General features: G+C 34.3%; 1 protein-coding gene across 1 annotated transcript; it reads right to left on the minus strand.

Annotated features, from left to right (window-relative positions):
- Window positions 1-592: 592 nt before the first annotated feature.
- Window positions 593-9,056, minus strand: LOC107812701 ((E,E)-geranyllinalool synthase-like). Its single transcript, XM_016637855.2, is given in 12 exon segments — window positions 593-1,290; window positions 1,903-2,154; window positions 2,243-2,372; window positions 2,492-2,713; window positions 3,607-3,705; window positions 3,854-3,969; window positions 5,166-5,395; window positions 6,159-6,335; window positions 6,338-6,400; window positions 6,975-7,201; window positions 7,747-7,939; window positions 8,637-9,056. Coding segments are annotated over 12 exon segments (2,595 nt in total). The 5' UTR covers window positions 8,986-9,056; the 3' UTR covers window positions 593-753.
- Window positions 9,057-16,110: the final 7,054 nt, after the last annotated feature.

The following is a 16,110-nucleotide window of genomic DNA, read 5'->3' on the forward strand; positions in this document are numbered from 1 at the left end:
ACATTTACACTGTACATATGAAGTTAAGGACATGATGTCCTAAATTTTAACAACAGAAGGTGCAAATACATGACACTTTGTCTTTAATATTTACACAACATTCATGAAGTTAAGGACACCATGTCCTTAATATTTACCCAACACCCATGTCTAGCACAGGAGGATTTTCGCCCGGACGGGTAAAAATTTATTAAGCACTGATTAAAGAGTAAATACATTTTAAATAATGGCTAAAGAGTAAAGACATCTCTAATTAGTTACTAACTGTGCACTTCCCCTCAAAATGAGCTAAACAGTACTTTGCTAATCAGTTTCTGGCTTTCTGCTAAGCAAAATACTATTGATATTCCGTTTGTAAGTAACATAACTATTCTCATATGGGATTAATATATATCCCCTAAACATTTCTTGTGTTCTAATCTTTGATAAAAAAAGTTAAGCTGCGAACTCAATAAGATTCTGCTGTGGTTATAACCAATTAGTAACAATTCATTTTCTCCATGTTGTAATCAAGTAGAACGTACTCAATTTGCAAATTAACTTACTACAAGTTGCAATTACGTTGCAGGCCAACTAAATTACTCAAGTTGTAATCAAATTTAAGCCAACAATTACTATATATTGTAATCAAATTGCAAGTCGAGTTCGAGCCGTACAAGCAACCACTAATGCTTGCATTAGGGTAGGCTGTCTACATTATTACATACCATACAAGAATAACAATAATATAAGTAAAGAATAATTACTAAGGAATCATATGAAACATGAACTTAACTTTTGTGAAGCAAATCCTTTTGTATACCAACCAAAAGGATTATTCTTAGGAGCTTTACTTCCAACAAAACTTATGCCAATGCCAACTTGGTGTTTGAAGTTTTTCCCATTGAGACAAGCAGAAACTTTAGTTGGAATATTCTCAATCTTCTTCTTCTTCTTCTTCTTCTTTTCTTGAGGTGTTAAAATTGGAGAAGTTTTTAAAGGTGGAACTGAGGTTTGTTCTTGAAGAGGAACGTAAATAGCTCTCATTATATCTTCAAGAATTGCTGCTTTGGTATCAAATAAATTGCAAGAATTGAAGAACATGTGAAATACATTTAGGCAAGAAAGATGAAGAAGTTTGCATTTCTTTGGCATATCATTGAATCCATCCATTAGAACATTTTCAAGAAATTCTTTCTTCTTGTTGGCCAAAATCTCTTTCACAAATTCAATTGAACCATCAAGTTGTGCCCCTGGATTTTCATTCATGTGAAGTAATGTGTAGTTCATTTTCCCTACTTCACATTCTTTCTGCATATGAATAAAATCATGCACTAAGAAAAGTTAATACTCATGTTTCATATGGAATTTTTTTATTATTTATTGTGTGTCCATGCGCGCGCATAATCCAGTTTAAATATATAGACATAAAGATTGACACAACTTGAAAAATAATGCAAAGTAAACATCAATTTAAAGTGGAAGTAAAACCTTATAAAAACTCCACAACCTCAAATTTAAGTTTCATGCCCCAACAAAAGTTATTACTTACATTTCATAGAAATTGTTTATTGCTTATTTTGTGTGCGCGCGCATGTAATCCAGTTTAAATATACACACACAAAGATTAACACGACTTGAAAAATATTGCAAAGTAAATATCGGTTTGAGGTGGAAGTAAAACCTTATTAAAACTCCATAGTCTCAACTCTAAACCTATGTGCTGACTGAATTGTGACAATAAGCTGACACCATTTTTCTATTTTCATATGTGTGCCACTGCCTAAGTTTCTACCTCAAATTATGATAATAAGCCGACACTACTTTCATAAAATCCTACGTGCGCCACTGCAAGTTCCTATATTATAAAGGAACTATTATCCCCTCAATACATAATTATTTGTGAGATGAGATAGAACTTACTTGATAGCTCTGGATGTCATTCAACAAACGAGTGGTGGCCATTAGCAACTTTGTAATATTTTCATATTGGCCATTAATTGGCCTAAGTTTTTCCCTTGGCAAGCTTGGATTTTCAAGAGAAGCAGCGTGAAGAACCAAAATATGTGCACCGATTGATATCATGCCAATTTCTAGGTATTGATTCCTAGATGGCATGGCTACATTATTACTCCACGTACTTTCCATCATCCATGCAAGAAATGTCTCCTGCCACTGTTAAAACAACAACTCTTATTCACGACATAAAATTCAGCTGATTCAGAATTTGAACTTTATGTATTTGATTTCGACATTAACTTACCTGATGTCGAAGTTCTGGGGTGATGTCAATTGCGTGTCGAAGGTGGTATAACTTAGCAACATCACACACAAGATCATCAAGTGCATCAAATATGATCTTACTAGGGCCATCAAGGTTACTTCCATCCCACCTATGTAAATATTGTATTTTACGCAATTAGTGAAACGTAAGTATATGATAACAATTTAGTTACTACTATTTTATTAGGTTACGGCTTAACGATTATCACAGAAATTTATCTGTAATTACCTTTGTACAGCGTCGGTTAAGATTTGCAAGTCACTTAAAGAAGCTTCCTCATCATAATAATCATCAGCAACTGTAATAACTATGGAACATTTTGCAACAACCAATCGAAGTAAAGAATCAAAAGGTAGAAAACTGCTGCTGCTAGCTGCACTTGCAAAATAGGAATATGTAGTTTTCTCTCGCCCAAATCCAATGTCCACAAGGCCTTTCTCTTTCGACCAACTATAAATTATCCAAAAAACAAAATCAATTATTAACCTTATTGTAGTGACCAGATTGATGTTATATAATATAGATTAAATTCATACATACGGATATTGTAAATATTTTTACACTATTGGAGGCCGTTTGGTAGGATGTAGGGGGGGAATAATACATGTATTAACTTTGGTATTATCAATTCCTTGTTTGGTAGTATTTTTCAACCTATTTATAACTAATACTTGTATTAGTAACACACCTTATTCAGTACTATTCTTATACATAGCAGATCATGGCATTGGCAATACCATAATTTTTAATACATATATGTATAAAGACATAACTGCCCTTTCAAAACTTTTTCCAAACCATCGGAAGGGTATCTTTGTAAACAAATAATTTTTTTGAAAAGATTATGCAATGCATGTTATTTTTAACATACCAAACCAAACAGTCGATAAAAAATAATCTCAACATAACTAATCCCAGCATTACTAATCATAGGGCTCGTTTGGTACGAGGGATAAAGGATAATTAACCTCGAGATTAAATTTGAGATGAGTTTATCCATGTTTGGTTGGGATTTTTATTGTGGTATAACTAATCTTGGGATTAGTTATTCTGGGATTGTAGTATCTTTTTATCCCCATAGGAAGATGAGATAACTAATCCCGGAATAATTAATCTTGGGATAACTTATTCCAACCAAACGAACCATTAGTATTACTAATACACCTTATTTAGTACTATTCTTATATATCCTGCCAAATGACTTTTTAGTGGTTTTAATCTACTATAGTAATCTATCTTATTTTTAAAATTATTAATTTCATGTATTAGGCTAATTATCTTCAATTATTTTAGGTGACCTGATAGTATAAAAATAATTGTAAACAAGTAAATTCTGCTCGTACCTCTTTAGTTCTTCCAATTCCGTCCTGTAAACTGACTGCCGAAATTCGTAATTTTGCACTGCTAATTTCAGCAATTTGTCATTGTGCAGACAAGACAACCTAATGAGTTACATTAAGAAAAACAAATGTCACATTTATATCTTCACTTTGACCTTCCTCTAAATTTGATGTCGATATATTGACCATAATATATAATATTTGTAACTAATATAATTGTGAAAGCATATGAAATGTAGAATATACGTACCAATAATCTGCGGATTTTCCAATTGAAAGAGGGAGAGATTGACTTAATTCAATCCATAATCTGTGATCAAGATGTTCTAGTCGAGCAACCCATGGAACATTCAACTCATGCTTAATCTTTATAAAAAAAGGAATACCAAAATTAGCATGTCATATAAATTTCTACTTTTATATACTGCAAATCACTCTCTCTTAAATCTATTTTTTAGTTGAAAAACTAAAACTAATTTGTTCAATTGATTAATAGTTTCATTTCGGACTGAGACGGTTTAGAAGTTAAAGTTTATAAGTTCTGAATTTTTAAAAAGACAACTTATTGAGTTCTATATAAATTATTTGTACATACTCTATGGATCTTTTTACCTTCTAAGGGTAGGGGTAACGCCAGGGGCGGAGCTAGAGACCGATGTGTGGGTTCGGCCGAATTCAGTAACTTTGGTGCAAACTCTGTATTTATCTTGAAAAATTCATTTAATAAGTACAAATTATTAATTTAGAACCCAGTAACTTAAAAGTCCTAGAATTCGGAACCCATAAATTTCAAATCCTAGCTCCACCTCTAGGTAAGATATACGTACACACTACCCTCCCCAAACTTTACTTGTAGAGCTCCATGGGGTTTGTTATTGTTATTGTTGTTTTTGTTGTTGTTGTATTATGTGGATCGTTTTAATATTAATACATAGTTTTGGTCAAAGCTAGGGGTGTACATAAGTCGGGTTGGTTCGAATTTTTCAATTATCAAACCAAACCAATGGTATCGGGTTTTTGAATTTATAAACCAAACCAAACCAAACCAAACCAACAAAGTCGGGTTTTTCAATCTCGATTTTTCTCGGGTTTTTCGGGTTTTCGGATTTTTTCCGGTTAAGTCTTCATAGCATAAAATATGTAACTTAGTTAAAACCAAACCAATTATGGTCGGATTTTATTTTCCAATACCAAACTAAATCAAACCAAACTACATTAGTTTTTTTTTTTCCGATTTGACTCGGATTATCGGTTTGATACAGTTTATCGATTTTCTTTGTACACCCCTAATCACAGCTATTGAGTTATACTGAACCAATAGCTAAAACTCTAGTTCCGTTTCTAATTTCGGGCAAATAAATAGGGTATCATCCTCAAAAGTTAGGTGTGTAAATGGTATTAATATCTCCAATCAACCCTTTTTATGTTCCAAAAGTTAAACAAAAGCTCAGTACATATGTGCACATATAGGGTTAAAACAGTAAGTTCACTAGCCTGCACATTTAACCTAAAGCTATATATTTTCCTCGTCAAAAGTAAAAAAAGGTAAAGTTGATCGTTACCACTTTTTGAAGTGTAGGAAGAAGTAATAAGCTGCCCTCATTGTTCACGAGCTTCATTGAACGTTCAAGAAAATATCTGGCAAAAGATCGTACTTCCTCCATTTCAGATTCTCCTTTAAACATGAGATCTGTAGCTCTGTACACATTGTACATCACATACGTAAAACGTTCTTGATTCTTTTCTATGTAGGCCCTTATCTGCGGTTGATGAACAAACCAACAAAAACTTCCTGCCATTGGGGTAAAAGAAAAAAAAAAATTCTTAAAATTTCACTAGTTATTGCAGAAGAAATTAAAAAAGGGCAGTCCGGTGCACAAGATATCCAGGGAAGAGCCGCATCCCAAGGAGGTGTGACGGGGACAGCCTATTCTAATGCAAGCATTAGTGTCCGCTTTCACGGTTACCGTGACCTATAGGTTACAGAGAGATATCTTTATCGCTGCTCCAAGACTACCTTCCTATAGCCTATACGTCACTAGTTATTAAATGGTAACTCGGTGCACAAAACATCATGCGGTTACATAGGGTCCGATGCAAGCATCATTGGCTGATTCCACGACTTGAACCCATGACCTATAAATTAACAGAGACAACTTTAACGTTGCTCCGAAACTCCCTCCTTATAGGTCACTAGTTATCGCAGAAGAAATAGTACACACATGATAATAAAGTGTGTTGGTAGGACGAAATAAGTGTGTTGGTAGGACAATATTAATCTTGCATGGAATATGTTTTCTCAAAAAGATATTTTTTTTTGTCCTTGGTTGGTGAATGAAACATATTTTTTGAAAAATCTATATATGTTTGAGTGCTAAATATTAGATAATATAATATCTAGATACTAGTTAGAGAACGTAATAAGAAGTTAAAAGTTAAGATAATAATAAAGAAACTATACTAGACACTGATTTTTTAACGAATTTTTTTTTTGAAAAATAACTTTCTTCTTGCCAAATATGCACTCATAGAATGTTTTTCATTTCTAAACAGACCTTCATTTATTTTATAGCCTTGCAAACGGAGAAGTCGAAAAGCCAATGAGTCCTTGTATAATCTCTCAGATAAAGTACTTATTTCTGATAAGTACTCATTCTGGTTATTCATTTGATTCTTATAAACTTGGCCAAGAATCTGTTCAATCTCTTTGTTAAAGTGGTTAGCCAATCCATTCTTTGAATGTGGTCAACTATGCAAAGCTTTGTTAGCTCTTCATCCACTGGAAACATTGAAGGTACTGCAAAAAAGAGTCAAATTATTTTAATAGTCAATAAAGTGAACAAAAAAATAGTAAAAGATCAGGTTCAAATTTCAATAAAGACAAAAATGATAAGTGATTCATTTTTCATTTGGCATTTATATATTATAGTATATTACTTAGTATTTGCTAAACAATTCTGAGACGAAATATATATTTATATGTGAAAAAATATTAATAATTAATACAATTACATTTAGAACCCAATATGTTTAATATTAAGAACTTTAAAGATCGAACCTATCAAAATTCGAAATCTGTCTTTGATGCTGATATGAGTTAAACAAGTATGTTTTTCAATAGTTGAGGTGAGTACAAGTTAATCTAGACACTATAACAACAAGCCTAGTGTAATCTCACAAGTAGGGTGTGGGGAGGATATTGTATATGCAGACCTTACTTCTACCTTGTACAAGTAGAGAGGTTGTTTCCGATAGACTCTCGGCTCAGGGAGTCTAATCTAGACACTATCATTATCAAAAAAATTTCTAGTACTTAATAATCTTATAAATAATATAGCATAGTTAATTTTGTAGGAAAATATTTAACAAACCTCCATTTGGACACTTATGAACAATGGACATGAGATATTCAAGAGATTTTTGGTTTCCTGTGGCCATGAATGCTTGTGCTGTAGCAGAGGGAGATTGAAACAAAGAACCATCTTCACTTAAATGTTTTAGGATTTGGTCTTTTTGATTCAAAACATAATTTGGCAAGCTCTCTAAATATGCCAATAGAGGTTGATCATGCCCTGCTGTCACGTCCATTAGCTTTTCACTGGAGAAAAAAGAAGAAGTAATGGTCAGTATATATAATTTAAATCTTAAGTGTCTGATGTAAATATTTTTTAAACGGTTAGTGTATAGAACTTAAATTTTAACTTAGTAATAAATCTCTCATATCTTTCGAGATCCACCATACAATATGAGATAAAAACCAGAATAAGTGATTTTAGTTCTTTAGAAAAAGATAATGGATTCTTGAACCTGGTACATGCTCATGTCACATCAAATAACTATAGAACAAAAAAAAGGGCAAAATTTAATCCGGTTAGTTAACATGTTAATCTTTTTCCATCTTGCTTAGGAAAGACACATCTTCCTCCTAACAAAACCCTTAGATAATTCTCTCTTTACCGTACGTAAGAATTTCAACTTTATGGGTTCTGAATTTTAAAACGACGACTTCAAGCATTAATAACAAGATTTTAAAGTTAATATTTGTACATATCTAACGAATTTTAATCACAAATACACAATTAACAAAAGCTAGTGGATTTGACCGAACCAGCACTCACCTACTAGGGAAAATTAATTACTCACCTTTCAAGAATTACTTTCCTTTTCATTGCAACGTCCGAAAGTAATCTTTCTGATCCATTCACAAAAATAATCTCCAGGCCTACTGATTTAGAAAGTTGAACCATTGCAGGGAAAACAATGATGAACCAACGTGGAAATTGTTGAGAATTCTCTTTCAGAAGTATTTCCGTATTAGCATGAATAAATTTCAAACCTGAAAAATCACAACATGAAAGTAATCTTTTCAACAAATATAATATTAATAAATTCTATCTTAATTAGTTGGAAAACAGAAACTTAACTTATTTTGATTTTAAAATAAGTAACTCAAAATGCGATTCTTAGATAATGAAAATTCAAACTTTTAGCTTCTTTCTCATAGATACCTCATGTGTAAGAAGTGTGATGTCTTTGTGTTAAAGATATAATAACAATTAAATATATACTCTTTCTAACAATTTAATCTTTTAGATAATACAGTGATTACACGTTTCAATATAGTGACCGAGCAAACAAAAATCATGTGTTCAAAGCTCTTCGCCACTCATTTTCAAAACGAAGCTTTAGAGCTTAAATTTTTAGACGAGAAAGTAATATATTTCTAACACTTTCCATTCAAAAGGTCGAGGTGATAAAATGATTTTCTCTTTTGCATGTCGATTAAAAATTAGAGTAGATGGATAATTCAAAAAGTAGGACAAGAAACCCATATAATTAATCTAAGTCTATGTTGTTTGGTCTTAAAAAAATGTAGCCGAATTTATGTTGGATATCCTCTAAAAGTTATGCATTTTTGGAGGATATGACACAGCCGACAATAATTTTTGAGGATCCGAGCAATATATATATATATATATATATATATATATATATATACACACGTAAAAAATTAATTTCAGAGTTTGATTTACCTTTTTTGATGTTGGTTTCACCAACATTCCATTTCTTGAGTGCTATCATACAAGCAAGAGTAGCAGTAAGAGCATAAATGGTGGGAAGATTTTCACCATTGGATTCTCCCCAAAATCCTTGCTCATTTTGGTTGTTGAGAATCCAATTTAAACAACTCTTAAACATAGGGCCAGAAAAAGAATGACCATTAATGGCTTCTTCTTGATTATTATAAGAAATCATGGCCAACCAAGCAGTGTCATAGGCAGATATTGGGGTGACAAAAGTGTTAAATTCTTGGTTTGAGAACATCTCTTTCTTGATCTCAATGACTAGAGATTCAATGGAGGAGACTGGTAAGGAATCCATGAGAATGGCAAAGAGAAAAGCTAACAGATTATGTCTTGATTTTCCTGGAACTGATACTTATGTTGGAATATGCAAGGACTCTAGTTCTATTTATAGAGAAATGATAGCTTCTTTATTTATGAAAATAATTTGATCAGTTTTGTGTAGACGGACCTTGAAGCAACGGTAAAGTTATCTTCGTATCAACTAGGTTATGGGTTCGAGTCGTGAAATCAGCTATTGATGCAAGTTTTATGTAGAAGGGGGACTTGGAGTAACGGTAAAGTTATCTCCGTATGACCTATAGGTAACGGATTCGAGCCGTGGAATCAACCATTGATGCTTGCATCAGGATAGACTGCCGATATCACACCCCTTGCATACAGTGCGGCCCTTCACCGAATTGTGTGTGAATAGGAGATGCTTTGTGCACTGGAATGCCCTTTTTAGTTTGAGTTCTATACAACAAAAACGTGTAAAAAATATATATACACTATTACCACAAGCAGATACAAGATTTGAACTTTAAGGGTTTATAGTTAGATTCTACCATATCCCTCTAATTTACAAATCTATTATTTGTTCTTTTTTAGTAGATTTTAAAAAATTATATATACACAGCCTAAACAAAATACCCGTCCCTTATTTATTAGATCCGCGCTTGACGATTAGATTACTTGTATGATATTTACATGTTAAAATCATATGATAAATATTACTTTATTTATTTTAATTTAAATGACACACTTTCCGTATTAGTCCGTTCAAAAAAGAATGATATATTTCTATATTTAGAAATAATTTGACTTTAATTTTTTATTTTACTCACTTTATTCTTAATGAGAAGTTTTTATAGTCACACAAATATCATGACTCCACTTAGCTTTTGCCCATTAAGATTTTAACACCACATATTTCAAAAGTCTTTTTTTTTTCTTTAAACTTTGTGCCAAGTCAAACTAAATCGTCTAAATTAAAAAGGAGGGAGTAAGTAATATTCTAGTAATTAAATAATAGCTAATCGACTAGCACAGGTTGTCTTTTATTCAAAATGGGGAATTCGTGGGCCTACCCATGCTAAGTCAAAACAAACTTCCGCCACAAAATCTCAAGCAGTGTTTGTGTTCTTAATTAGTACGGACTACTCTAAAACGTTTTACACGTACGTAACTTAATTTTCAAATGCCCATGCAAGTACGTAATTACCAATCAAGGTTGTTAACAACCAAAATTGAACCAATAGTGGAAAAGTATTTGTGCTTGTTTAAGGTTGTTAAAAACCATAATTTGACTCTCTAAACTAGACCACTAGTTAGAGTCTGCGGTTTTACTATTAGGTTAATTCAGGATTTAAATTTTTATGAATTTGAAATTTATTGTATATATACATATTTAGTTGATTTTTCAATAAATATATAGACTTTGAATCAAATTTACTGAGTTCAATCGAACCCGAACTTTTTGAGCTAGTTCTGCCCCTAAACTCCACTTACAAACAATCAGAGGTGGAGTCCCAATTTGAAATTTATGAGTTCGAATTCTAAATTTTTTAAATTACTGAGTTTAAAATAATAATTTTATGCATACTCAATAAATTTTTAAGACAAATACAGAATTCAGATAAAAATTACCGAACTTAGATTCTACTCTCTTTTTCGCCCCTCAAGCAATCACAGTTCAAATTGCTGCCAAGCATGTGAAGAACTACTCATATCGGTCAGCCTCTGACAGTGCCCAGACCTAATAATGATCAACCTCTTTTGTATAAGAAATGAATCCTGTACGTTTAATTCAGTGATAGAGTTAGAATTATTAAAAAAAAGAATCAAAATATAAAAAATTAAACGCCAAGAAAATTATATATATATATATATATATATATAAAATAACCTACATATATAACATAGTTTTCCGACGAAGAGGTGTCGGTCTAATCTCACTTCAATTCTATTACGTTCTAGGAAATTATTTTTTATCTTATTACAAGTTTATTAGTAATTCACAATTTTCTTAGCCATAATTTTAGCTTGTAGGATCCAACCAACATCCTACATAAAGTTCTTTAATATAACTCCTCATAGACGTGTAAATGGCACCGAATTGCATAACATATTTGCATTTTGTTCACTAGTTGAAAACATCAACTAACGTCCCGGCAACGGCGTCAAAAATTTGTTGCTCCCAAACGCACTCAAGTATACGTGGTCGATAAGTAATAAAGTGATAAGTAGAGTATCGTTCCCTCGATGACTTATGATTAACTATCAACTAAATTAACAATTAATCTACTCAAGCGATTTTCTAAAGTGTGATTGTTAACTATAACTAATCTAGAGTTGTAAACTAGAAAACTAGAAAAACTATGCCGGCAAGCTTAAAGACAATCTAATGGGAGAAAATATTTCAGAGTTATGGGTCAACTAACAATCTCATTGAGTTTTTTACTTAAACTATCTTATAAATTTATCTAGTTTATTGATTGACAATTTAATATTACTCGTAGTATTCTCCCGAAGTACTACTCGCCTGTTCAAGCTAACTCAACGCCTATATTCCAGTGGATTAGGATTAATAAGAACGTATTAATAATTCCCGTATAGTAACCAAGCAAGACGATTAGGTATATCCTTATATCCTAATCGCAAATTCGTTCCCTCGTAATTCAGGTTCAAGATCTTACTCTACTCAATCCTATATGCAATCTAAAATTTTCTCTCCCGATTTCAATCCTAAATTCGTAGATAGTATTTAATTGGTGATCAATCAATTAAAATTAAATTATCAAGCGCAAGATTGAATAAATAAACCAATATGATAAAATAATAAGATAATCCAAGCTTCAAACTATAACGTTAATGTAAGTACCAACAACCCTAGAACTAATACATAATGAGATGAAAGGAAGAGAAAAGAAGAGAAGAAAAACTAGTTGAAAGCCCCTTCCAAGCGTGGTTTGTATTCCCTTACGTGAATTCGCCTTCAAAGTATGTTAGATATCCTCCAAATTAGGTTTAGAACCCCTTTTGTTGAAATAATCTTGTCCCTAGCGAAATAGAAAAAATACCGCAACGCAAGGTCGACGCCAACATTGGAAATTTTGGTCTTCTATTTCTAGCGCCACAATAGTGCGTCGCGCTACCATGGACGCTAGAATTTGACACTTGTCCATTTCTCTTATTTTTAGCTCCAACTCATGCACTGTCACGACCCAAAATCTTTTAGAGGCCGTGATGGTTCCTAACACCGCTGTCAGGCAAGCCAACAATAATTAATTAACTCAATTATTTATTTTAGTATTTGAAATCACGATTTTCTTCAATTTAATAATAAAAGATGGACTTTACAGAGTAAATAAAAATATTTTCACAATTTCAATACCAAACAACCCATAATCACCCCAAAATCCGGTGTCACAATTGCATGAGCATCAACTAGGAAGTAAAATAAAATACAACATCTGTCCGAAATATAAATTGGACAGGAAAAATATAGATACTCTGAAGGAGACTCTGCTAGCTGCGGATCGTAGTATAGAATGCAGCTCACCTAAGTCCCCGCAATAACCACGCCTCTGCGCCCACAAAGCCACTAGACATATATATGCCTGCATAAAAATGTATAGCAAGTGTAGTATGAGTACTTAAATCAACGCGTACCCAGTAAGTATCCCATCTAACCTCGAAAAAGTAGTGACGAGGGGTCGGCTCCGACACTTACTATGGGCTAACAATAAATACTGATATTATACTTAAGAATGAATTGTATGAGATAGCTGTAAACTCAATAACAAGAAGTGAGTGGATAATTTTTTTAATAATAGAAAATTTTTTCCAAACTTATTCTCGTCATTTCACAATTTATCTCTCAAGCCAAAGAAGCAATATCAATTATAATTGGTTCCAAAGATTTATCATGCGCAAATTATGCCGAGGTCGTACGGTCCGATCCAGCATAATATTTAAACTGTGCACTGTCGAAGGTCGAACGGCACGAACCATAGATGCACCTATCTGCTACCGAGGCGTTCGACCCGCTCCACAAAAGAGAAAAAAATACGTTAAACAACCAATTCAAGATTTATTAAAGGGAAAATATTCCAATAATTACAAATTCTCATTTAACGGTCAAGTAAATAAAATTTAACCGTTCTACAATTCCTTTATCGAGTTTCTAAATATTTTAAACAATTAAATTAACAAGTAGGACACAAACATCGTAAGTACAACATAATATGGGTCCTGGACAACTCGGACATAAGCATAATAGTAGCTACGCACGGACTCTCGTCACCTCGTGCATATGTAGCCCCCACAAATAGAAGCACATAATAATTTGATTCATCTATGGGGTTAATTCCCTCTTACAAGGTTAGAAAGGAGACTTAGCTCGCTCCGAAATTCCATAACCGGCTCCAAAGCCTTTCCAACAACTCAAACCAATGCCCATCACTCCAAAACTAGTCGATAAAGGTGCAAATCCATAAATATATACTCTAATACTCATTATAATTTAATTTACAATAATTTCCAACTCCGCTCGAAAAGTCGATAAAAATCACCCTCGGGTCCACGTGCCCGGATTCCGAAAATTTTCGAAGATAACAACTACCCATAACATCACGAACTCAAATATATGATTTGTTCTCAATTCCATACCCTAATTCGTGGTCAAAATCTAAAAATATAAATTTCTAGGTTTTTCATCAAAATCCCAAATTTCTATAATTTTTCATGTTTAAACCCATATATAAACGAAGTATTCAACTTGCAATAGGTGGGAATCACTTACCTTTCCATAGATGATGAAAATCTCCCCTTGAAGCTCTCCAAAAATAGCCAACCAAGTGAAAAATGGGAGAAAAATGAGCCAAGTCCCGTTCTTAAATCAATCTGCCAAGCCGACCTTCCGCACCTGTGGTACATCAGCCGCACCTGCGGAAGACCCATCGCAGATGCGGCTCGAGCTCACCCCAACAACCCTTACTTCTGCGCGCAAGGTAGCGCTCCTGCGCCCAACCTAGCGTACTTGCGCTTCTGCGTATAGACGTTCCGCTTATGCGGCCTCAACAGCCTTGGCCCTTCTGCTTCTGCGCTTGGCCTGCCGCTTTTGCGGCATCGCACCTGAGGCCCTTTTTCCGCTGGTGCGATTATACCAGAACTCAGGACCTTCAGAAACACAACAAAACTCCAAGTTGATCCGTTGACCATCCGAAACCACCCCGAGGCCCTCGGGACCTCAACCAAATATACCAACACGTTTCAAAACACATTACGGACTTAGTCGAGGCCTCAAATCATGCAAAACAACATCGAATCTGTGAATCACCCTCCAATTCAAACTTATTAAACTTTAAAATTTCAAACTTCTATAATTGATGCCAAAATCTATCAAATCACGTCTGATTGACCTCAAATTTTGCACACAAGTAATAATTGACATTACGGACCTACTTCAATTTTCAAAATGGGAATCCGACCCCGATATCAAAAAGTTCACTCCCGGTCAAACTTTTCAAAAACTTTCAAATTTTCAACTTTCGCCTAATGACCCCGAAATGACCTACGGACCTCCAAATCAACATACGGACGCGCTCCTAATACCAGAGTCGCCATACAGAGCGATTCCCAGACTCGAAATCCCAAACGGATATCGATAATATTGAAATACACTTCATCCCAAATTTATGAAATCCTTCCAAAATACCACCTTTCCATTACATGTGCCAAAACGCTCTCGAGTCATCCAAAATCCGATCCGGATATACGCCCAAGTCCAAAATCATCATACGAACCTGTTGGAACCTCAAATCCCGATTCCGAGGCCTTTTACTCAAAATCAACCCTTAGTCAACTCTTCCAACTTAAAGCTTCCAAAATGAGAGTTTTCTTTCCAAATCAACTCTGAACTTCCCGAAATTCAATTCCGACCATGCGCACAAGTCATAATATCTGAAGTGAAACTACTCAAGGTCTCAAACCGCCGAACGACGCACTAAAGCTCAAAACGACCGGTCGGGTCGTTACATTCTCTCCCACTTAAATATACGTTCATCCTCGAACGTGCTAAGAATTGCTCTGGAGTTGTCATAAATCACTAGTCAACACTTCGTGCACCTACCCGTGCTACCACAACCCAGTTGAGCACATTAGCTCGAGCCAGTCTAAAGATCTTCCCCTTTAATTAGTCAAGTAAGCCTTAGAGTCAAATTCCAACATCCGGAATTCTCCACTATTCTCGTTTCCAACATACGAACACCGTATCAATCACTACACGATGCACCAATACATGATTGCATACCTTTGCTAAATTCACACCATGCACCACATATTCACATGACCATAATAACATCCTCTTACAACAATAGCCACAATTTCACGAATCTGATGCCCACAACACACTTCATGTCACATAAAAGTCCTGTTTCAACTCTTGCAATACTGCCACGACGGAAGAGATGTATAAAAATTCATAACCAAATTCCGAGTCAACGAATCATTGAGTATATCCTCCCGACAAGAACCATTACCTAATTATGAACCAAATAACGATATTTGCTCTTAAATACACCTCATATAAATCCGATCGCACTGATCTCAGGTCCAAAATTCTTGTCTCACACAATACAAGTCGTACCGGCAATAAGCCACCACAAACACTACCAAAGGTCTCATATGATGCCACCATGTTCCAACAATCCACAAACTCGACTGTGGTACATAAGGAAAACGAAATCTGGAAAGAACTACTCAACCCACTTAACTAATTAAACAACCTAAAAGGTGTCATGAATATTTCTCAGAAAATACGGGGCAAAACACACAGGAATAGATATAGGGAACTGTTCTCAACATCACACTGTTGCGGCGTGCAACCCGATCCATACATGATGCTGTTGAGGCGTGCAACCCGATCCAAACTACATCTCCGTGGCAGCGTGCCATCCGATCCACACATAATATAAATAGGGAAATACCCATCAAGCCAGAAATGTTTATACCTACGAAATACCCGAATATCAACCACAAGCACGCGAAGTGCATAATACAAATCCTGGGGAGACGAGTAGCGTCATATGCTATAAAACTCAAGCAAAACTAAGGTGCGATATATGATCTGCATCTCGAGAGCCATCTTGCTCACATAACA

Source organism: Nicotiana tabacum, chromosome 14 (genome assembly GCF_000715075.1).
Source record: "Nicotiana tabacum cultivar K326 chromosome 14, ASM71507v2, whole genome shotgun sequence".
Classification (NCBI taxonomy): domain Eukaryota; kingdom Viridiplantae; phylum Streptophyta; class Magnoliopsida; order Solanales; family Solanaceae; genus Nicotiana; species Nicotiana tabacum.